Here is a 23,559-nt window from a genome sequence, read left to right on the forward strand (position 1 = left end):
TGATGGCACAAAGACTGCAAGAAATCTTGCTGGAATCTCAGTTGCCCTACCCTCTGAGGAGTGCAGGCAATCTTGCTGATCAGGGGCCAGGAGGCCCACGTTGACAAGGACAAAGAAGGCACTATCAACCCCATTGACAAGGACAAAGAAGGCACTACCAACACCTTCTAATTTTTACCTCTTATTTCCTTCACATTCTTCCTTATTTTCCTCTCTACTATGGCTAATTGTTATTTTTATGCTCTCTGTGCCACAGCTGAGTGAAATTGGTTCCTCTCTCTACCACGGCCATTGGATTTGCAATGCTGTGTGTAGTACCCTGGCAGCACCACATTTTGCTATATGTATACCTGGCAGACTTGATTTGTTCTGTACAATGCTACCCAAGACACAGCACCCCCAAGGGTGGGTGCAAAGGATCACCTAAGCCTGGTGGAATCCACTGAGGAGCCACATGGTTACATATCTGTTTGACTGGCACTTAATCTTTGCCTTTGTTCTTGGGCCTACATCCCATGTTCTGCGGCACAGCCGCAATTTCCCTAGTAACAACATAAAATCATAAGATTCTGAGGTGAAAAAAACATGTACACCCAAACACTCAAATTAGAGCAACATTCCTAAAATGGTACATATAAAATCATCATTTGAAAGTTTTATGATTTTACGATTTTATGTAATGAAAATTTTATGATTTCAACTTTGAACACCCTTATTGTATCACATCTGTTTCACCGTTGGTTGTTGTGTAAAAGTAATTTTTGTTTTCTCTTTCTCATCAGCCCCCCAAGACCCTGTGAGCCAAAAACTGGAGTCCCAACAGGCCATCTTGGCCCTTGTGGACGCCAAAAATTTCTATGTACCCACTTATGGTGTTCAAAATTGCATATGTCACAGTTTACATAAAATCATAAAGCCAATTTTGGCTGGGAGATGTCAGCGTGCATAAAACTTAAAGTGACATCTCCCAGCCAAAATTGCAGTTTATGATTTTATGCAAAAAAATCTTATGCAATTTTGAACACCATAACTGTACATTAGGTGAGAAAACGTCAGCCGGAATGGACGTGCCACCCCTTTGCTTGTCATGGACTATATTAGGGGGTTTCAAAGTTGGCCATATGCAACTTGCAAGCACTTTTGCAAGTTGGTGTTCAAGTTCATTCTTGAACACCAAGTTGCAAAAGTGCATGCAAGCCATACTGTACTACACCCCCTAAGTCTGCTTGAATGTTTTTTTTCTTTTTTTTTGAAATTTGGTGTTCAATAAAAGCCTTGAACACCAACTTGCAAAAGTGCATGCAAGTTGTGCATGGCCAACTTTGAATCCCCCTATAAGCACCTTCAATTGGGCCTATAATTCAGGAACACAAAATCCATTTGGCTGGTGCATCCTTTCTGATACTCGTGTTGGGTGCGACTGCACACGCTATCACCCCCTATGCTTTGTATAATGACCAGTAGCATTGAGCGCCCTCATGTATCAAAGATTGGCATGAGTCTATGAGATCTTGAATGGGCTGTTTTGATTATTTTCCCTCTCCTTTTGTTTCTCCGCTGCCCAACAGCTTGGGTAGTCCCAGAAATGAAAAATAGTGCAAAACAGGTGTAGACACTCTTGTGTGAGGTTAATTTCAAAAAAGTCCCCACCAATAGGGCATTCTCTACTCCCGCTGGGTCAACATAGTCCTCAAGTCCCTGCTTCATCCCCTCCAAAAGGCTTCGCGCGTCCGAACGGCCCCTTAGTTAAGTTGGGCTTGAAACACTCCGGCTTGAAACACTCCGGGTGGTGGAACTAATTTGGTTCGCCTACAAACTTTAGCCGCGGACCAAGTTATAGCCCAACCAATACGGATGCTCTTTCATACCAATACATTACAAATTGTACCATATTCACATTTGGTTCACCAATGTTAGAGCCTGATACTAGAAGGACTGAGTATGTATTCATTCCTTGGAGTATTGCATCATGCCTTTTGACCTTACCTCTCAAACTGGTCAGAGGATTGGAATGAGACTACACATACTGCGAGTGACACCAGCATCATCATGCTGCTACGTCACTCAGCTTAAGTAAGCTGCAAGCGCCTCGTGAGGAGACGCTTTGCTCTGCCCTGGAGGACTTGTGTGAAGTTCGCTGCACACCCTACTAATTTAAGTTTCTGTCACTGGATCAGGAATTGCAGATGCAAATTTGATTGCCTATTGAAATCAGACTCTCAGACGCCGTGATCGAAATGCGGTTAACCTCAAGTATTCAATCAGGTCCAGTCTACACCTTCCTAGTCTCATTTTTTCTGCTATTTTTTCATGGATTCCCATCCGGTGAGTGATTGGTCAAGTCTTGACGGTAGATGAGTGGAAAAGCGTGTTCTAGCTATTAATTTTTCGAATGGCGCGTATCAGGTCTCGGCCAAGGATATTTTTCTGATATATTCGAAGGTTTTCACGGTAAGTTTAAACGAAGAAACTACCAAACAACATCTTCAGGGAAATAGCTCACTCAGCCTAACTAAAACCCGATGGTCGCACCGTCTGACCAACATGTTTCTGTCTTTTGTATTGCATGTATTATCAGAGCCAGTCGGTACTTATGAGCTCGACGGGCACCAGTACGTCTGGTCATCCGAGTCAGGCACTTGGGTAGAGACAGATGCAGGTAACAAACACGATTCTTCACATTTAGACCATTTCAAACAACTCTTGCCAAGCATGACTGTTTAGTTGTTGATATTGAATCCCGGAATGGTTTAACAATTATGTTCTCGTGGATATTAGGTGGCCAGACCGGGCTCAGCGACGGGACCGAGGCGCGTGATTGGGGCTATTCCGGCATAAACCATGATTACATTCAGAGGACGTATGGTCCCTGGCACCATCATCAACCCGAATACGAGACATCAAGTTCGCATGTGCCACCCGTCTCTTATGGATCAAGTCCCCCACGTAAGTCTGCAGATTAAATCCATAGCAAAGATCAGCATAAGATCCATCAGCGCTGCTTTGCTAATCAACGTTCATTGTTGCAAAACCGCTGCCTTTCTTTCTTCAAAATTGTGCAATGCGTGCACAAGGTGTCCAATATTGGCAATCCTCGCCACCAAGATTCCAACAAGCTGAACCAACAAATTCTTGGGCAGAAATCCAACCCACCCCACAGGACTACTACAATTGGGCAGATAGTCGATCGGATCAAGCAAGTCCGACCACTGCTGAAACGATCCCCGTAGTGCGAGAACACAACCAGTCTTTACTTAGGAGTTCAGAAACGTTGCAACAATGTCAAAGGTACTCAGCTAAAATTTCAGACCGTCCTCCCCAACAAGCAAAACTTCTCAACCTTTTTTCGTACGGGGTGCAACAATTTACTGCTACTGACCGCTACATAATAGGCGATGGAAACTGTCAATCCCGGGCCTTGTCGTATTGGCGTTTTGGAACACAAGATAGGCATGCTGATGTTAGAAAGGCTATTTATAATCTGGTGAAAACTGGGAGATACAAAGACTCATTGGAGAAGGGCACGTTGAGGAAGTTTAATGAAGCGCAGGCGAAAGATGGGGTATGGGGTGACGAACAAACACTTGCAGCCGCAGCGGAAGTATACAAGAAAAGGATAATCTTACTTTCTTTAGCCTCCCCAAATAAACCATACTTTGTAGAATATGGAAAGGCTTATAGCGTTGATCCTAAAAGGCCGGGGTTGATCTTCTGGAATAATCACTATGAGTTGCTTTTTTTTCAAGGGAATAGAAGAAAATTTGACAGGATTTGAATCTTCTAGTTTGGGAAAATTTTTCTCTACGTTGTCCTCATTCATCACATATCTCATGTCACTTTTTTCTACTGCTTGTTGCTATGATCTTCTTGAATTCCATCAGATCTGTTGATGTGTGGGGTGGACAAGCTCCACATTTGGAGTATCATAGAATCAAGAGGCAGGCAGGGTGGAGAAATGGATCCTTAGGCATTCTGGTTATCTAATATCACAAGATCCATACTTCCAATACAAAAGAACAGAAGAATAAGTTTTTACAAGTGAAATTCATGTTGATCCAGATGATTTCTTATTTTCCATACAAAGAGAAAAAAAATTGCCCCACCCACCCACCAAGTTGTGGGTCCTTCCCCCCTGTTGGGCTCAGACAATCATTTTAGATGAATTTTTATATTATTTGTGTTGCATACAATGAGTAGGAAAAAAATGGGTATGAATGCGGAAAAGGGTGTATGCAAAAACCAGGCATGAATGCGGAAAAACTGGGTATGCTTAGTAGCCCCCTACTTTTATATAGTAATCTCTGTCAAACCTAGATAATCAAATTCAATATCCTAGAAGACCAGTTTTAACTACAAATACTGTGGTTTTTATGGTAACTAGAGGCCAAGGCGGCTGCACCGCTGCAGGGTGTAATTCTGTACCTCTGTGATCTCCCCATCCCAGGCCACCAGGAAACTCCCCCATCTCAACCTGATCTCTTCAAACATGGTTTAATATTCTCTTCATTATTTTACTTGAATGTAACCTCTTCTCAACCCTACATTTTTTGCTTGGTCTCAATCAAGAAGTATTCCTTCCATGCAGTTGTCACACATATGTCACGGATTACACACTCATAGTTTGAGAGGATGGAGATCCAGACAGCTTCATCATTCCGCAATCTACCAACTTAGGATCTGTCAGCGGTGGTGATACCAAGCACTATGCTCTTCTAGCTACACCGGCTGCAAGCTGTTGCTACAGTACAGATGTAGCAAATAAATGAATAGAACGGCTTCTAATTTATAATGTCGGTGAAGAAGTCTAAAAAAGTTATATTTATATTAAACGGAGGGGCTTCACTCTGAGAGTCATGGGTTATAAGTGCCCACTGTTAGATTTCAGGGCCTGCAAATCAGGGGTAGCTGTAGTGCCTGATGCAGCGGGGGCCTGGAGTACAGGTTTGGTTTGCTGGAATTGCCCCAAATGAAATCTGTTAAGGAGATTGCTAAAGGAAGGAAGAAGTGTAAACTCACTATGGAAGTAATCCCAAGGGGACCGGTGGCATTTTTGCAGGGTTTTGATTAGCTGGTTAGCTCCAGCAGTGGGTACTTACAATACGCTGTGGTAGATGGAAAAGTGGAAAAATAAAAAGTTTTTTCTATGCCACATAATTACTCATACTAGGCCTCAAGATACCATCAAATGGACCCCAGAAATGGATTCTACAGCCAATTTCAACCCTAGTCACCACTGGAAGCATCCCTGGACCCCCTCTAGTGTGGAAGTTACACCTCATGGACACCTATCACACGGCCAGCACCAGTAACCCAGCTGTCACCTGCCTCAACCCAAGTTTCACATTAGTACACATATACACATCACAGGATACAAACATACATCTCTCCATCAGGCTACACTCATTACATATTAACTACATACACTCCTTTATATACATAGTATGACATCATTTACACTGTTTCTACAGCCTCAGACTTTGTGTATACACTAATTCCCCCTGTATGACAGCTCATGCAGTCTACTGTCACCTCATGCATGCGTTAGAATGTTCTTTTGTATATTATGACATCATGTATGCACCCCTGGCATGTTTAGAATGTTCTGTTGTATATTCTGACACCATTCATGCGCCCCTGAGGGGTTATGACATCATTTGTATCTACTCCCACCCGCTAAAATCCCTCACCCTGTTGTCTAGATTGTCTGAAACCCTAACCCACAAGCCCCTTTGGGGCTCCACTTTTGTATATAAAATGAGCTCTCTCCACCCCCAGTGGCCTGCTCCCCAGTTCCTCGCCCAGAACTCACAAGTCACCCAACACTCATCCACACTCAAATCCTAAAACCCTTACAACAATAACTCAACCCTTATAACAACAATTCAACCCTTATAACAAAGTAATTAAAACACTTACACGTTGCCAGTCAAACAGATTTCATCTGGAACAAACCAGACCTATCACTTAATAAAACTTGCCAAGCTGAGCTTGGTGGGTCTTGTTGACTGATAACAGAAGGGCAGAGCTTGAAACTCCATCATACCCTTCACCATTCAGCAAAAGGGTTTCATTACCAATTTTGAGTCTTACAACGCTACGATAACCACTGTTATCTGCGTAGTATAACGCTTGCCGTTACTGCGCTCAGGCGTTAGCGCTACTATTAACAACCACTTTTAACGCCGGGCCTGTATTGTAACAGGCCTTATTTTTTTGGTGTGTTACTTGCGTTACTAGTAGCGTAAAGCTTTAACCACCGGTTAGTTATCTGGGAGTGGGTATGGCGCGGCGAAGAGACGTGCTGAAAGGCAAGTGTTTCAACACAGGTTGAACTTTGAAGTAGTGAGACAGTAAGGCTCAGTATTCTGGTCAAAAGGTAAATCAAATAGGTACTGATGTTGGTGTTGGGTTAAGTCAAGATGAGGATTCAACAGAGAGCTCCCTCTTCTTTATTTTATAGAGGATTTGTTGTTAGAACTTGGTTAATTTTCTTCCCTAAGGATGATCTGTCGTTGGAGTAGCTCATCCTGAATTAGGTCAGGAGATGAGCCCTTGGGACTTCTGATGAATTCTTCCATTTTTTAGCTAGCTCTGATACAGTAGCTGGCTGACAGGATCCAGAAACTTGCAGGCACCAGAATCCTCAGCTCCATCTCCACATGAAAACAAGACCATAACACACAGACAGGTCAAAAGGTGTATAGTTTAGCACCAGCAGGGCTCAAAACTAATCATGCCCAAGCCAGCCAAACACAGGCCCCACCAACTGCACCAAGACACATTTTGACCTATGGGGGGCCTTTGGCAGTTAAATTCCCACTTTGTGATGTATGCTCACCCAAAAAAGCCCATCCCTAAAAACCATTTGCAGGAAAATTGAACCGCAAGTCTCCAGACCAAGGAAAAAAGTTGTTTCTGATTGCCTGGCACACATGCAGTGTCATGCCAACTCTCCCAGTAATTATTCAACCACATCCCCCTAACTTAATTGGTACTGTAGGAAGATAAATCCTTTTTGTCAACCTGTGCCATTGTGCCAGCAGGCAGTGGGGCCGTTTGAGAAATGATTGTTGGCTGCATTTTTGCCTGGGATCAATTTAAACTTCATGGGTAAAATTTAATGCATAAAAGGCTTAGAAGCCCATGTGAACATTCTAGGCATGATAATCATGATACATTCCAACTCCAAGAAAGTTTAAATCACATTTTACCTTGGGAATTATCTCCTGAAGTTAATTTTACCTGGTATGTGGCTAAAAATCTTCTCCTATCCTTGAGCTTAAATTAACATGCAAGCAAATGATATCTGCACAACTTTGAAGTGAAACAAGAATTCATAAGCAGTTTCATTTAATGTGAGCTTTGCAGTGGGCTATTTCAGGATTGGGAGAATATTACCCATTCCCATCCCCTACCCCATTTTGATGCTCCCTGAATTTAATCCTTTCTTTTTCTAGTTCTTGTATACTGGGTTTGCATTCACCCATTACTTCTCCAGTCAACTGGAAAGCCATATCTACAGTCCCTGGACATTCTTGCCAGCATTTCATTCTTTCAGGGATTTTTTGGGGGACTATGGTTGTTCATAGCACTGAAAATCTACGGGGGGCTGACAAATTTGGGGGACTATGGTTTTTCATAGCACTGAAAATCTACGATGTTTGGGCGGGCAGAAATATTCCGGCGGGTGTTGACCCAACTAATTTGGCGGAGCTTCCTGGTGGGCCTGCTGGTGTACATCTGGGTGTGCTGGATGACGGCGGAGTGGGACGAGTACATTTACCTCGATGAGCTCAAAGAAGGACACACCCAACGCAGGGTGCAGCGAGGTGAGCCAGAAAAATTCTCAGCCGCCTTGCTGCAGGATCGCCCAGGTCGCCAGAATCTTGGAGAACTTCATCACAAAACTGACGGAACCAAAAGATCAGTGATTTAAGTGGCTAGAAGAGCAGGAAGCGGAAGAGGAAGGGAGCGCGGCGCCAACTGAAAATCTACATCCGACCCAAAACTGCTTTCCCCTGGAACGCCTTGCGCGTGATGCCGGCCATGAATAATAGACTGAAGCAACAAGATACAGCATTACCTCTTCCTAGAAAAAAACAGCAAGATGAGCATCCCATGTCAAGAGAAAGCGAGTAGAAAGAGGGGGGAGGGACAGACCGGCATTGCCGAGTGCTTTGGATTTGCCGCCGGGGGAAACTGCAGGACCAGCAGATGCCAATTCTCAGCCCACTCAGAGTGCCCTCTCTTGTCCTGCTCGTCGCCGCCGCCACCACTACCAAAAGGTTCAGCCGCCTCCTAAGCAAGAAAAAGGCAGCAGAAGAAGGAAAAGAGGGGACATACATCAGGTTGTCCACTGGGAGAGGTGTGCGGCACCTCCTGGATTCCGCAGCCCGCATCAGTTTGCTCAGTGTGTGTACATACAGGTCAGAACCCTTTCTAGGACGGCGCTAAGCTTGCCTAACTCTAATGGGGGGGTGGTGAGACGTTGCCGGTTATATCGGCTGATGCCGACGGGAGGGGTGATAATAAGTTCGGCCGCCTTTCCCTGCTGCCCGACCCTGATATCTTGGGCCAGCTTCCTGTTGATTGGCGACGGGTGCGGCAAAGGACTGGTCGTCGGGCCAAGCGGGGAAGTGCTTGCTTTCAATTTGTTTGGCAGGGACAACCCTGAGGAGAACGGAAGGATCGTGGGTGAAGAGTGTTCTTGAATGACCTCAGGCCGAGCAGGGTGGGCGCCTGGAAGGCGTGGATCTCCAGCGTCCAAGCCTGGACTCCAGCAGCGGGACAGGCGAGTAGGAGGGCGGTGGTGTAAAGATTTCCCTCCCGGGTGACGTCGAGGCAGGTTGATAGCACCTATGGGTGATTGGAAGAGCGCCGGGTCTTTATAAGTTGAGGACAGGGTGGGGAGTCGAGGGCAAGAGGAGCATGGTCCGAGCTGGCTAGGATACGCAGGAAGGATCGGAAATCCGTTCTAAATGTGAAGAGAGACGCTGAGGAGAATTCAAAAATCAGGGGCCTTTCCAACAAGGACGGTCAGCTTTGGACAAGCAGGGACTTATTCCGACGGTGAGGAGACCTATTCAACCAAGAGAGGACCACTCCAACAAAGAGGGGGCTGCCAACGACAATAATGAGGATCCAACGATGATGTTGAGAAGCATCCACTTAGCTTCATGTGATTTTGATGGTAGATTTCGACGACAAGACAGTTGTTCCAATGATGAAGAAAGACATGAATTCGGGCTATCATTCAAGAATGGCAAGGCTGTTCCACATGAAAAGAGATCGGTCCAATGATGACGCAAAACCTCCAACAATCACAAGAATCTGCATGTTCCAACTCCGCATCTGCTTTTGTGATTATCCAAGATGTTCCAACCTAACGGTGGAACGGGAGCATTACCACTTGACATCCCTTGGCCAGAAGACAGAGTGGCTGGGCATGCTGGTGACTGGTTCAGGGTATAACTGATGGCAACAGGAGATTTGAGGGTTTTTTTGACGGTATTGGCATGGCGTGAGTACTTGATTCCAAGGTTGACTGGTTAGTTTCTTCTGAATACATTTTGCATGACTGATTAGGCACCACCTGGTGGAGACGACGAGTTGCAAGGAGGAAACAGATGCAATTTTGCGGAGGACCCAGCAACAGTTTCCAGGGTGGTGCTGTGTAGCTGATAGGGCCATGGCGGTGTTGTTGATGAGTGCGAACCTGAGGCAAGGGTGACACCGTGAGGATGTGCCAGGCTGTGTCTATAAATACGGGGCCTGAGGAAGATTTGTTTCCTCAGGAAATTCCTTGGGCTGGCTTCCAGCTGGGGGGTTGTCTCACCCCCGTCCGCTGTTGCACTTGCGCAGTTTGGCGGGGGAATATTTGTTGGCCCCCCTTTTGCTTAACCGCTGGGGGTCATCCTCTCATTGTTTTTTGACCCTGCTAGACAGGGATGGACAATGGGCCATGGTACACCAGCTTGCTGATGTTAGGTGGCAGGGTACAGGCTCTTATTTGTTGTATTTTGTTTATTGTTGTGGGTGTTTTTTGTTGTTTTTAGGATTTGTAGAGGGGAAACCCTGGATTTTTGTTTTCCTGGCACTTGTAGAGGAGAAACCCTTGATTTTTTTTGTGCATTTTTTAAACTTGTAGGGGAAACCCTTGAAGTTTTTTTTCATGATTCAGAGGCTTTAATATACTTGGATGTTTGTTATAATTGTGCTAATGTATTTTGAGACTTGCTAGCAAACTCTTATTACTACTAATATTAATGTGCTAAGAGATGAGATGGGGTTGTTTGTCAGCCTCATTGATGCAAAGAACCGTGCTCCTCTGGCAACACCTGGTTATGGAGATAAGATGAGATGTTTGTATAGTAATTATTTAATAGAATAATATAAAAACTACCATGTGTCCATCTGAGTTGAAGTCACAGGTGGTACCTGTTGGAATACAGGCCCAGGCCCGCAGCAACCAGCCAGGAAGCTAGCGCGGCTCAACCCAGAACTAAACCCAGCCGGAGATAAAGGTAAGCCCTTTTTTCCGAGCCCAGACCCACAGCCCTAACAGGCCAGACAGCTGATGTGTATTGCCACGTCAAACACAAACAGTCCCAGCCGAAGTTAGAAACTTACCGGCCCAGAACAAACAAGCCCAAGCAAACCACAGAACCCTGTACGTTCCCGAGGATAGAGATCAACGGATTCAAACAGATAGCTGACTGAATCTTGTGCATCCCTAGAACCCTTGCGGAACGACTCGGCACACAGACCAGACAAGAGCTACTCAGCAGAATCACGGAAGACACCAATCACCGTAAGTTCCAGAGTAGCTCCTCAGACCAGACATAGACCAGACACCGAGCTAAGTTGTTACAATGCTCGAGAAAACAGATAGAACCACAGCGGAACCTTTTCGTCAGGGCAAAGCGAGATTATTCTAATAATCTGCTGTCTCAACAGTAAGCAAAAAGCAAACCAGAAAAGAGTAATCAAAACAGACTACAGGGACTGATTGAGATGCAAGCTTTTCCCGGCATGCAGAACCTATAAGCAATCACCGACAGCAGCGCACGCTCAAACCATTCCTCTCCTCCCTGTCATCTCCTACCCCAGAACAGCCATCAGGATCTCGTGTCCTGCCTTTAGGTACATAGAAACACAATTTACTTGTAATTAACTAGTAAAATAAATTGTACCTAACTGGAAATAAAACCTTTAGTTACTCCAATTTTTTCAGTACCTGGGTGCCAAATGCCATCTTTATTCAGCCTTTTCCCATTTTTCAGATACATCTGATTCAGTTACTCAATTAAAACAGGCATCAAACAATCTCTTCATTAAAACATGATAATTTTTGTAGCATGTTACATAAAGGGTTATGTCTCACTACATATATGGTGTTCAAAGTTGGTTTGCATGATTTTACGCATGCATAAATCATAAAATCATAAAATCATAAAATCTTTTTTACAGGGTATATAACTGTCTGATTATGTAATACAAAATTTCCTCACCAAAATATTTTTATGATTTTATGATTTATCCAAGTCTATTAAAACCAGAGTTTTGTGGGAAAAAAATTCAAGGGTTTAACCCCCATATCACCGCATAACCCTCTGATTTTTTCACAGCCTCCGGTACCATTAGAATCAGCTTTTGTTTCTACATAATCTCATGTGTCCAAAACAACACCTACCACCATCCACTGAAAAAAAAATGATGTAGAAATTCCACCTGGGAGCCTATCCGGCCTGATCTAAACCGGATAGCCAGTCCGGTCTAAACGCATGAAATTAAGGTTTGTCATCATATGTCAAACCCTGTGGGACTCCTGGCTTATGCACTCAAGAGACCTGCCCAAATTGATCCAATACTGGAAAAAAACCGTGAGAGTGTGTCCTACCTCAACCTTTGGATAATCCAATGGCTTCTTCGCATTGCTCAGGAATAGCCCTCACCAGAATGGCCACTGAGCGGCCAGTTTTTGATGGTTCTACTTGAAAAAATATGTACAGGACAGCTCATATTGAGAGCTATAACCTGGCATATGGGGCTTTGAATTTCAAGTTGAGAGGGAGAGGGAATAGAGATGTAAATACAAAATATGTGATTTTCTGCGCAAAACCCTGTCAGCCTCAGGCAAAGAATTTGACTTTAGTCCTAAGCCTCTCCTTCGGAGACGCTTTGCACCTCCTCGGAGAGGCTTAGTTAAGCTCAAGTCTGATTCTCCCCCCAGTGTAAAGGCTCAGTCAAGCCTTTCACTGAGTGCTACTATTCTCAGTGTAGTCCGTATACGAGACCGGTATGTCTCGGAGAGAACCTGAATTCTAGGACCAACAATTATATTGCATGTGCTAGCTCAGTAGAAAGAGTCAGTCGTGGTTCTCTACTATGTACAATTGGGAATGGTGAGAGATAGAAATGAAAGGTGATGGAGCTTACCTAGCTCAGTAGAAAGAGTCAGTCGTGGTTCTCTACTGAGCTAGGAGGGGCGGGGAGTCGCGGACTAAGTGTGCGGCTCTGAGGTCGTCCTGTGATAGCGTTGTGACACTCGCGTGGAGCGCGGTGCTCACAGTCCTCCCTCCTATAATGTGCGAGAAGGTACAGGAGGGGTGGGGCTAGGGTGCCACAAAGCGGGGGGAGCGTCGAGGCGAATCTTGCGGAGTCGAATGGACAGATGGCGGCTGTGGGGAGGGCTGTGGGGGTGGATCATCTTCAGGAAGAGGCGGATCTGGTTCTTCAGCTGTGTCCCCAATTGGGAGGACGCGTGGTTTGAGCTTGGATACGTGAAAGGTTGGGTGACGTCGGTCGCTTTCTGGTAGGGCAAGTTTGACGCTCTGGCCATTGTTGAACACCTTCAGAACGCGGTAAGGACCCTCAAAGCGCTCTTTGAGTTTGTCCACGCCGCCCTGATGCCGGCCGCGCCAATCGGCCGAGTCCAGGAACACCCAAGAACCGGGGAGAATCAGAGGCTGGTCCCGGCGGCGTCGATTATGCTGAATTGCTTGTCTGACCCGGGCAGTCCATAGTCCGTCCTTAGAGTCCGCCCACGCTCCTTCTCGGGACTTGAGCCACTTGTCGAGTGCGGGGGCGGAATCTACTGGGCCGTCGGAGGAGGGGAAGAGTCGGGGTCGGCGGCCAAAGAATAACTCGAACGGGCTGTAGCCCGTGGACACATTGACCGCCAAGTTGATGGCGAATTCCACCGCAGACAGTGATTCTAGCCATTTGCTTTGCCGTTTAGCGGTGAACGTACAAAGAATATGGCCAACAGTCTTGTTGGTGCGTTCACTCCGCCCGTCTGCTTGCGGGTGGAAAGCCAAGGTCATGTGAAACTGTATATGTAGTTTGTCCATGAGGGCTTTCCAGAACCGGGAAGTCCATGTCTTGTCACGGTCGCTGATGATTGTCCGTGGTGCTCCAAAAATAGCAACCCAGCCGCTGAAGAACCGAGTCGCTGTTTTCTCCGCCGTGTCTGTCTGCAGGACCGGAATTATGCGCGTGTATCCTGACAGCCGGCAGGTGCACGTCAGGATCATGTCAAAATGGGATGATTGGCGCAAGGGTCCTACGAAATCGATGGCTATTTCAGACAGCGGCGTCGATGGGAAGGCAGGAGTCTGCATCTTGCCGGTAGGCGCAGTGGTTGGCGCCTTAGTGCGTTGGCAGACGTCACAGCCCTTGACGAAGTTGAGTGTGTCTTTGGAAATTCCGGGCCAGAAGAAATTGCGCCGCAGCTCGACGACGGTCTTGAGGTATCCAAGGTGTCCGAGGCGTAGGTGGGCTTCTTTTATAAGGTTCATTCGCAAGGGAGTGTCGGCCGGGATGACGAGGCGGTGGTCGATGAAAAGCAGCCCATTGAGCTCGGTGCAGTCTTCGCGAAGGGGGAGGGCCTCCTTCAGTGCCTTGCAGAAACCGTCCGATCCATAGCCAAGCCAAACGCGGTCTTGAATTGCTGGGGAGAGAGAAGATCCGATTTCTGTGAGTGCTGCTACACAAGCAATATTGCCGGCGTCAATTTGTAACTCCTCTGTGTCCTTTCTTGACAGAGCATCCGCAACCGAGTTTTCCTCTCCACGGATGTACTCGAAGCAAAGATCGAAGTCGGCAAGAAGCTCTGTCCAGCGTGCTTGTTGGCGGCTAAGGTTTTGTTGTTTCAAGAAATGGATGAGCGAGTGGTGGTCCGTCAACACATTGACTTTCATCCCAAGGAGCAGCATTTTCCATTTCTGGAGGGCGTGCACCACGGCCAAGAGCTCCTGTTCATGCACCGGGTAGTTGCGTTCCGCAGCTGTCATCTGATGGGACTCATACGCAATTGGCGATGCACCCTTCCAGTCCTTGCCTTGGAAGAGCGCGGCGCCGAGGCCAGTCCCGCTGGCGTCAGTGAACAGCCATAACGGATTGTTGGACTCGTAATCCACGTTTTTCAAGCACGGGAGCGAGGTCATGATCCGTTTGATGTTGTTGAAGGCCTTGTCTTCTGCTTTTCCCCAGTTGAACTCTTTGGGATCGCGTTTACTACTGGTAAGGGGGGTCAGCGTGCCTACATATTGTTGTAGCCCCCAGATGAACTTTTTCATCCATTGTACTACTGTTCCGAGGAATTTCTTGACCCCTTTCGAGGACCGTGGTGTCGGCCAGTCTTGGACAGCTGTTATTTTACTGTCGTCCGGTTGAATGCCGTCAGCCGAAATCCAATGTCCCAAGAACTTAATCTTGTGTTGAAAGAGTTTGGTCTTTTTGGGACTGCAATATAACTTTGCAGCTTGGATCCGATCCAAGACCCGGCGGACGTGCTGTTTGTGCTCTTTGAAAGAGGTCGAGAATATGACGATGTCGTCCAGGTAGACGACGCAGATGTCACCGATGAGTTCCCCAAGCGCCTCCTCAAGCCGGGCCTGGTGTGTAGCCGGCGCATTGGTGAGTCCCATTGGCATGACGCGCCACTCGTACAGTCCCCACGGAGTCTTCACCGCAGTCAACGGTATGTCAGCCTCGCGCAGAAAGCGTTGGTTTGATCGAGGATCGAAAACGCCTTACCAGTTGCTACCAGGCGGACCAGTTCATCTACGTTTGGGAGGGGCGACCAGTCTTTGACTGTCAGGTTATTAAGTTTCCTGTAGTCACAGACCCAACGGGGAAGAGCTTCCAGGTCCTTCTTTGGGATGATAAGACTGGGAGACGCGTATTGACTAGTAGATCTGCGAAGGCGTCCTGCTGTGACGTGTTGGTTGAGAAGTTTCTGCCAGGCAGCGAGGTACTTTTGAGGGTATGAGTACTGCTTTTCGTTTATGGAGGCGTTTGGGTCGGTGAGGATAATTCGATGGCGGACTCCAGAGCTTTCGTCCTGCATGATATCAGGGAAGGGTCCGTCGGGGAAGAAGGTGTGCGTCTCGCTGTCTTCGGGGACTGCAGGGATATCGGTGGGGAATAGATCTTGGAATTCATTCAACATCATCTGTTCCGCACGTTCCCGCGATTCAGTCGAGTCTGATATCCCAGCTACGTGGGTCGTTCTCGTGTCTAGTGCTCGGTAGTCGTGGATTGTGATCGCTGGCGAGCGACAAGAGATGCATCGGTCAGGGAAGGAGAACAATACTTGGGCCTGTTGGAGAAAAGGAGTCCCAAGGATCGCATCGAGGCCACCGTTAATTGGTCCAATGTGGAAAGGAGTGTCGTGAATCTTGGCTCCCGAGGTGGGGTCGACAATTGTCGCGTGTGTGTAAAATTGTAGCAGCAGAGGTGTGGGCGACTTGTTGTCCATTGCAAGACCGATTTTTATAGGTCTCATCAGTTGAAGTGGCTCGAGGCCCGCGGATACGACCGTTTGAGGCGAGATGAGGTTTAATTCGGATCCTGTGTCCAACATAGCCTTGATCAGGGAGTTGCCCAGTCGAAGTTGAAAGATCAAGCGATCTGGGCGCGAGGAAATTGAGGGTTTCATGGTGGAGACCCCAGGAGAATGAGTTCGGAAGAAGAGTTCGTCGGGAGTTCTGCGTAGCACGTTGTTGGTACGAGAAAAAAAAAGTGTAAAGGCTCAGTCAAGCCTTTCACTGAGTGCTACTATTCTCAGTGTAGTCCGTATACAAGACCGGTATGTCTCGGAAAGAACCTGAATTCTAGGACCAACAATTATATTGCATGTGCTAGCTCAGTAGAAAGAGTCAGTCGTGGTTCTCTACTATGTACAATTGGGAATGGTGAGAGATAGAAATGAAAGGTGATGGAGCTTACCTAGCTCAGTAGAAAGAGTCAGTCGTGGTTCTCTACTGAGCTAGGAGGGGCGGGGAGTCGCGGACTGAGTGTGCGGCTCTGAGGTTGTCCTGTGATAGCGTTGTGACACCCGCGTGGAGCGCGGTGCTCACACCCAGCCGCATCCGTTTTGTCTATGGCTGGACCCCGGGTGATACCCAAGAGCCTCCAGCCCTGCCATGGTAATACCCGAGTAAAACTAGAGGTTTTGCTCCCGTAGAAATAACCGCGGATAACGGGTTGGGTAGACGGGTAGATGCGGGTATTTTTCGCGGCGGGTACCTGTGGAAATACCCCAGAACTATAGGGTATACCCGCGGGTACCCGGTCTCTTACGCCTATTTATCGGACTTCGGGTCGTTTATGCCTGAGACAACTTCCCCAGGGCTTTGGCATCAGGTGTGAGCACCCAGATGCCTATTCATGCCGTGCCTTGGGCAGCCAGATGGCGCAAAAAGATGAGCACACCGGCCTTGCGCCGCTGCAAGGCGTAAGGCCGGTGTGCTCAACCCCTGAGACCAAATACCCATTGGTCCCCGTGAGATCAGCAGAGTGTCCCAACTTTTATACCCAAGAATACCCGACGGGTATTTTTTGAAGAGAGCACTGCCGGCCCCCAACCCGTCGGGTTGGATATCCGGGTATACCCATCCACCCCGTCTTCGGGGTCCAGCCCTGGTTTTGTCTGTAATTCCAGCTGGCGGTGCGTCTCACGCTCTCCCGCTGCGCATATGCATTTGCACAGCCTGGGGGGTTAAAGAGCTGGCCCCCACTTAGCAGATTGCCACCGCGCTGCTGGGGGCCTTCCTTAAATACTGTTTGACCCATCCGGTGAGTTGGGCGGCAGTATGGGCCTGGGTGCAGCAGCTTCAGCTGGTGTTGGGCTAGGTTGCGTTTTTTGCAGAGGATTTCCTCAGATATGGGAAGCCTTTTTTGCTTTTGTGTGATTAAAAGATAGGGAAAACCCTTTCTTTGTTGTTTTGTGGATAAAAAATAGGGGAAACCCTTGAATTTTTTTCCCACAAAACTCTGGTTTTAATAGACTTGGATAAATCATAAAATCATAAAATCTTTTTTACAGGGTATATGACTGTCTGATTATGTAATACAAAATTTCCTCACCAAAATATTTTTACAATGACTGGTTGGACCGGCCATTGAGGGGTCTCATACCTCTTGATGGCCGGTTGGTACCAGTCATTGAGGCCCCAAGGGGCCTCCACAGTACAGTACTACACCTTGATGACCAATTGGTGCCAGCCGTCAAGGGGTCCCTCACCTCCCGATGGGTCCCTCACCTCCCAATGAGTGGTTGGACCAGCCATTGAGGGGTCTCACACCTCACGATGGCCGGTCGGTACCGGTCATTGGGGGTCTCACACCTCTCAATGGCTGGTTGGTACCGGTCATCAAGGGGTCTCACACCTCCTGATGACCGGTTGGACCGGCCATCAAGGGGTCTCATAGCTCTTGATGGCCGGTTGGTGCCGGCCTGTGCCGGCCATTGATCTCTCACCTCCCAATGACCGGTTGGACCGGCCATTAAGGGGTCTCACACCTCCCAAAGACTGATCTGTACCAGCCATTGACAGGTTGCACACCGCTTGATGACTGGTCTGTACTGCTCATTGAGAGAGTTGCACATTAGCTGGTCATCAAGTGGGGTGTGCCCTGCTTGATGACTACTCCAGTTCATATTTGCACAGCCAAAATCAGGGTGGAGTGCATCCCATTTTGGTGTATTTTGGAGTGCCCAGGCATGTGCTCCAACAAAGGAAGAGGATTTCAATTTTCAGACTTAGGCTAGGAGTATAATTGTGGCATCATAATAAATAGAAAGTCCAGAGAGTACTCCATGAGTACCACAAATATTCCATAAAGCTTAGATACTGGGACCTGGGAGTGCAGCAACAAAGCCGCCTTGGCCTCTAGTAGATTCCAAAGGAAGATTTTGCCACTGTTGGGACACCACTTGTGGAACTTCTACGCAAGGCGTGATCTGAGCTTGGAAGGGAATAATAGCAAAACTAAGTAAGTTTAAACTATAAGGTGCTTGAAGAGCTGCCTTCCTTAGTTAAGCTCTGGAGAACTTTACACTAAGAATTTAGTGTGGCGCAATCTACTGAAGTATTCTATTATTTAGCTATTTCAGAAGGGTCAGCCTAAATGCACCCCAAAAATTTACTTTTTTTACACCAACATTTTGGTGTATCCACATGTGCACCCCAATATTACTGGGGTGAACTTCTGGAGTACGCCAATTTATTGGTGTGCAGACATGCTTACCCCAAAAACATTTGGGTGCAGGTGTTAAAACCCCCAGACTGCTTCAATTTTTGGGGTGAGATTTAATGTACACCAAATGAAATGGTGTGCATAAGTAGCGCACCCCATCGAGGGGAGTTACTCCCCCACCCACCCGCCTGGCTTGTTAGACCTGCACACATTGGTCATTGAGGGGAGTAGCACCCCTTGATGACAATTACAAACCAGTCATCAAGGGTGCTACTGCCCTTGATGACCAACAGAGACCAGTCATCAAGGTTGCTACTCCCCTGATGACTGGCACAATCAATCATTGAGGGGAGTAGCACCCCTCAATGACCAACATAGGCCGGTCATCAAGGGTGCTTCTCCCCTTGATGACCAGCACAATTGTTCATTGAGGGGAGTAGCACCTCTCCTCAATGGCCAACACAGACCGGTCATTGAGGGGGGTTCTACTCCCCTTGATGTCCGGCAAAATCATTCATCAAGGGGAGTAACACCTCCCCACGATGGCCGGCACAGATTGGTCATTGAGGTGAGGAATCAATGACAAATCTGTGCCGGCCATTGAGGGGAGGGAGAGTAGCACCCCCCTCAATGAATGGTCTGTGTTGGTCATCAAGGGGAGGTGCTACTCTCCTCAATGACCAATTGTGCCGGTCATCAAGAGGAATAGCACCTCCAATTGATGACCGGCACAGACCGGATTGCTAGACGCCACACCCGTGTCCTCCGCACCTTCTGAGCTTGCCAAGGACAAGGCGCCTCCTGGAACCCAAACCTCCTCCTCAGAGTCATCCGATTCCGTGGTCTAATCAAAATCCGTAGAACCCCGCGCATAAAACCGCTTGACATGCCTCGCCGCTGCTCGCCGCTTCAACAGAGTCCCTTCCAGCTCTTCCAACTCGTAACTTCCACCAGGAAATTGCGACACAATGCAATAAGGGCCATTCCACCGGTTAGCAAACAGCTTGCCCCACTGAGACTCAAGGCTGCGATTGTAAAGAAGAACCAATTCCCCCTTGCGGATAGAATCCCGCAAGCAATGAGAACAGCAACGGTCCCAATACCGAACCGCCTTAGCACGACTCTCCTTGAGGCGGGCCGCCGCCTTCGCTATAACTAAATCCCGCCGCAACAGCTGCTCCGCTCGCGCCAAAAGCAAGTTGTCCGCCGATTTAACTTTCAACCAGTCTACCGCCAGATATGTGAACATCTCTATATCTACCGGCAAAACCGGCTGGCACCCAAACAGCATCTCGTACGGCAAATACCCCGTCGTCTGCTTAGTGGAAATCCAATCTGCAAACAAAACAGCGGGCAAATACTGCTGCCACTTCTTACCGTCCTCACCGCACAGTTTCACCAGAGCGCTCTTGATCGGCTGATGTCCGCGCTCAATCATTCCCGCACCCTCTGGATAGTACTCCGTCACTTTGCCAAACTTAGCGCCACACGACTCCACTAATTTCCGCAAACCGCCACAAAATTCCGCTCCGCCATCCACAGTGATAAGTCGCACACTTCCAAACCGCGCAAACCAGTCTTCTTCCAAAAAATGTTTTACTTTAGCAGCCGTAAGATTCGCCAACGGCCGCGCTTCCACCCAACCGGAAAGGTCATCCCGCGCCACAATCAGGTACTTGAATTTCCCAGCCTTGATGTGCACCGCGTCCATAGATATCCTACTGAATAGCGTGTCTGTTTCCGTAGGTTTCCCGACTTCTTTAGGCAGACGCAGAATACGCCTCTGGCACTGCTCGCAACTCCGCACCCATTGCCGCACGCTCCACTTATACCCGGCCACCAAAACCGCGACTGGACTCGCCGCTTGGTCTCCGCTTCGCCTCGATGACCTAACTCCTTGTGTAAGCTCCGCAGGACAGCTTCCTGGTCAATGCGCCGCGTAACTACCACCAGATGTACCGGCGCACTCCGACGCCATAGCTGGCCCTGATGCACGAAGAAATTCTCCGCTTTTGGCTTGATCGAACGCTGAACTGTTGGCCCAATTCCCGCAGGGTAGCAAAGAGTCGTCAGAAATACCACCAAGTACTTGTACCTCGTAGTCTGAGTCACTGGCAGGCCTCCGCTCTCCTTCGCGACCGCGTCCTTGGCCATTTGCACGTTGAGAATCCGCCGCTCCACATCCAGCTGTTCCGCCAGTGCAAATCAATCCGCATTGTCACCCAGCAGAATGCGGGAAAGCACGTCTGGTAACGTGAACGCTTTGCCCGGCACGTGCACCACTTCGAAAGAAAACAACTGCAAGAATGCCACCCACCGCGTCATAGGGGCATTAGGCAACGACAGACAGTTGATCATCTGCACCAATGCCTCCGCATCAACCAGTAATTCAAAATAGACGCCCCACAGTATGTGTTGCAATCTCCGCACAATTTTAGCCACTCCACACAGCTCCAGCTTTGGCTGGGAATACCGCAATTCCACATCTGTAAACGTCACCAATTCATACAGCACGGGCCAATCCTTCCCGTCCTCTTCCTGGGTGAGTACTCCGCCCGCACCGAACTCACTTGAGTCCACCGCCAAACGAATTCCTCCATTATCGTAGTCGAGTTCTTTCAACAAGATCTTTCGGCCTACTATGTCCTTCAGCATTGCAAACGCCTCATCACATTCTTGGGTCCAGTTCCATTCCGCATTCTTGCGTGTCAATCTCTGCATTGGACTTGCAATTTCCGCAAACCTCTCGATGAAAATGCGCACAAAACTACATAACCCAAGGAACTGCAGGATATGGGACGCCGTACGTGGTTTTGGCCAATCCAGTATCTTGTTCCGCTTAGGTTCCACGGCCCGCCGTCCGTTTTTAGACACCTTGTGCCCTAGGACCTCCAGCGCCGGTACACAAACCGCAAACTTCTTCCCTGAAACCATAAGGCCCGCTTCCTCAATCCGAAACACAACCCGCTCCAGAGCCACTGCGTATTCCCAGATAAACCGACAAATATTAGGGTTTTCCGCTAACGCCGCTCCGCCATAGTCACTCCTTGGTCCTTTCACGGCCGCATCATCAATAAATATCTGCGCCGTGTGAGGTAACTCATCCTGTAGGATCCAGGACATCTGCGCCTGATATACCGCCACCAAATTTGTAGCCCCCTGCGGAAGCCGAGTAAGCTGCAAACGCCCCAATTGCGTCTCAAACGCCGTCAGCGGTCTTGACTCCGTATGCAATTCCCGCTGGTCATATCCGCCCATAACGTCCACCAGACCATAGCAAACCCGCCCTGCCATAGTTTTGATAAACTCCTCTATGCGTGGCGGCAATCCAGCGTCCCGTATACTGACCGAATTAAGCCGTTGCAAATCGTGCATGATCCGCAGAATCTTCTTGTCCTGCTTAATTACCTCAAAGATCGGACTAGAATAGCTGAAGCATGATTGCTCATACAACCCCGTCCGCAACCGTTCCCGCACTAGTTCCGTCATCTCTCCACAAATCGCTGCCGGTATAGGGATGGGCTGTATCTGCCATGGCTCATGCGAAACCGTGGGTATTCAATAAGGATCCCCAATACTCCGCTTGGGTAAACCCCGATCTTTGGGTCCGAACAACAACACCTTTTCCTGCAACGTAATGGCTTCTGCCAACAAGTGAAACTCCTCCTTCTGAAGCCATTCCGGTGGCCCAAAGTTGAGACTGGCCATCCGTTCCGCTGTAATCCGCTTTGTTGGCTCAAACCTTGGCGGAACCCGGTGAAGAGGTGTCTTGAACGGATCCCGGATCCACTTGATCTCCCTCAATGGTGGGTTGAGCTCCTGCGGCATCGCCACATTCTGCGGCCGCACCTTCTTCGCCACCGGTTTATACCTCCCACCATTGACTCGCCCCATTCTTGCTTCCCCATTGTTGCCAATTGTCCTAGCCACAATCAAACCCCTGCGCGGACGTCTCATCTCACTCACAACCGTGGCACAATGGTAGGGTTTTGTAGACAGCCGACTCGGGAGTGCATACTTGGGAGGACTTACTTGTACACTGCTCGCCTCCGCCGCGCAGTTCCTAATTTCCGCACCAACTTTCCCGCTCCCCGCTCGTCATTCGTCCCTGTCGCAGAGTCACGGCTCACCACAGTGGCGCTGTGGTTGTCAGCCTGTAGGTAACTAACCGTGTCTGAGAGGGTTCTTACTAGCAAGATGATAGTGTAAGATGCCAAGGATGGGCCAATGGGTTCGTGGTAAGACCTGTAAAAGGTTTCACTCTATCAGTAATCTTGTCTGAGAGGCTTGCTCAATTAAGGCGCATCCAGATCAACACAGGGTGTTAATAGGCATCCAAGGAATAACTCAACTTGGGTTCGTGGTTTTACCTACAGAAAGGTAAGGGTAATCAAGAGTTGATTTTATTCCTGAAATGAAAGATGGGTGAGAATGAAGGCACTGTTTAACTATGTATGTTTTAAACCTTGCTATAATAATATTCTGCGGGATAAGCAGTCCTGGGGGGCGTGTTTATATAGAGGGGAAAAGAGCAGGAGGGAACATGAGGCGCTTGGAGGCGCTTCAGGACCAGGGGGGAACTGGAAGCGCTCAAGGGAAGCAGATCCTCATGAGGATCAACATTAGAAATGATCAAGGCAGTGTAATGATCAGTACTGATCCTAGACCAGTAGTTGTGCACACTAGCTGATCATAACCAATCAGTGATTCCATTCAGTGCTCTTTGAATTGGATTACATCATGTATTGTTTATGTATTTATATCATAACCAATATGTTATGTAAATAGGAACTGAGGCGTAACAGGGGATAAATGAGTGATACCTGTCTTGGGGTATTTCACGTGTACAGTAATATTACAATGTATTGTAATCTTACTGTTTGCACGTAAGTTAACTCTTATAACAACAGTACATTATGGTAACTGTATTTAACTATGGTTATCTGTAATGTGATGTATAACAAGAGTACATCCTTAAGCCTGTATCTAATGATATACATATGTAATAAAGGTGTAAAAGGAATGTACTATGAGTAATGTGAACAATTGCAGGTACTTGGTACGTGTAAGGTA

The 23,559-nt window shown here is 47.9% G+C and overlaps 2 protein-coding genes across 2 annotated transcripts; one reads left to right on the forward strand and one right to left on the reverse strand.

Annotated features, from left to right (window-relative positions):
* Positions 1 to 2,310: 2,310 nt before the first annotated feature.
* PtA15_13A125 (uncharacterized protein) lies at positions 2,311 to 3,775 on the forward strand (the record flags this gene model as incomplete). The annotated part of the gene is made up of 5 exons (XM_053162291.1): positions 2,311 to 2,325; positions 2,407 to 2,451; positions 2,579 to 2,612; positions 2,779 to 2,946; positions 3,075 to 3,775. 5 exons carry the CDS (start codon positions 2,311 to 2,313, stop codon positions 3,773 to 3,775), a joined length of 963 nt encoding a protein of 320 aa, XP_053026281.1.
* A 4,216-nt stretch (positions 3,776 to 7,991) lies between these two features.
* PtA15_13A126 (uncharacterized protein) lies at positions 7,992 to 11,254 on the reverse strand (the record flags this gene model as incomplete). The annotated part of the gene is made up of 4 exons (XM_053162292.1): positions 7,992 to 8,089; positions 8,161 to 8,199; positions 8,425 to 8,974; positions 11,237 to 11,254. The coding sequence occupies 4 exons, from the start codon at positions 11,252 to 11,254 to the stop codon at positions 7,992 to 7,994; spliced, it is 705 nt and encodes a 234-aa protein (XP_053026282.1).
* Positions 11,255 to 23,559: the final 12,305 nt, after the last annotated feature.

This window comes from Puccinia triticina, chromosome 13A, assembly GCF_026914185.1.
Source record: "Puccinia triticina chromosome 13A, complete sequence".
In the NCBI taxonomy this organism is placed as follows: domain Eukaryota; kingdom Fungi; phylum Basidiomycota; class Pucciniomycetes; order Pucciniales; family Pucciniaceae; genus Puccinia; species Puccinia triticina.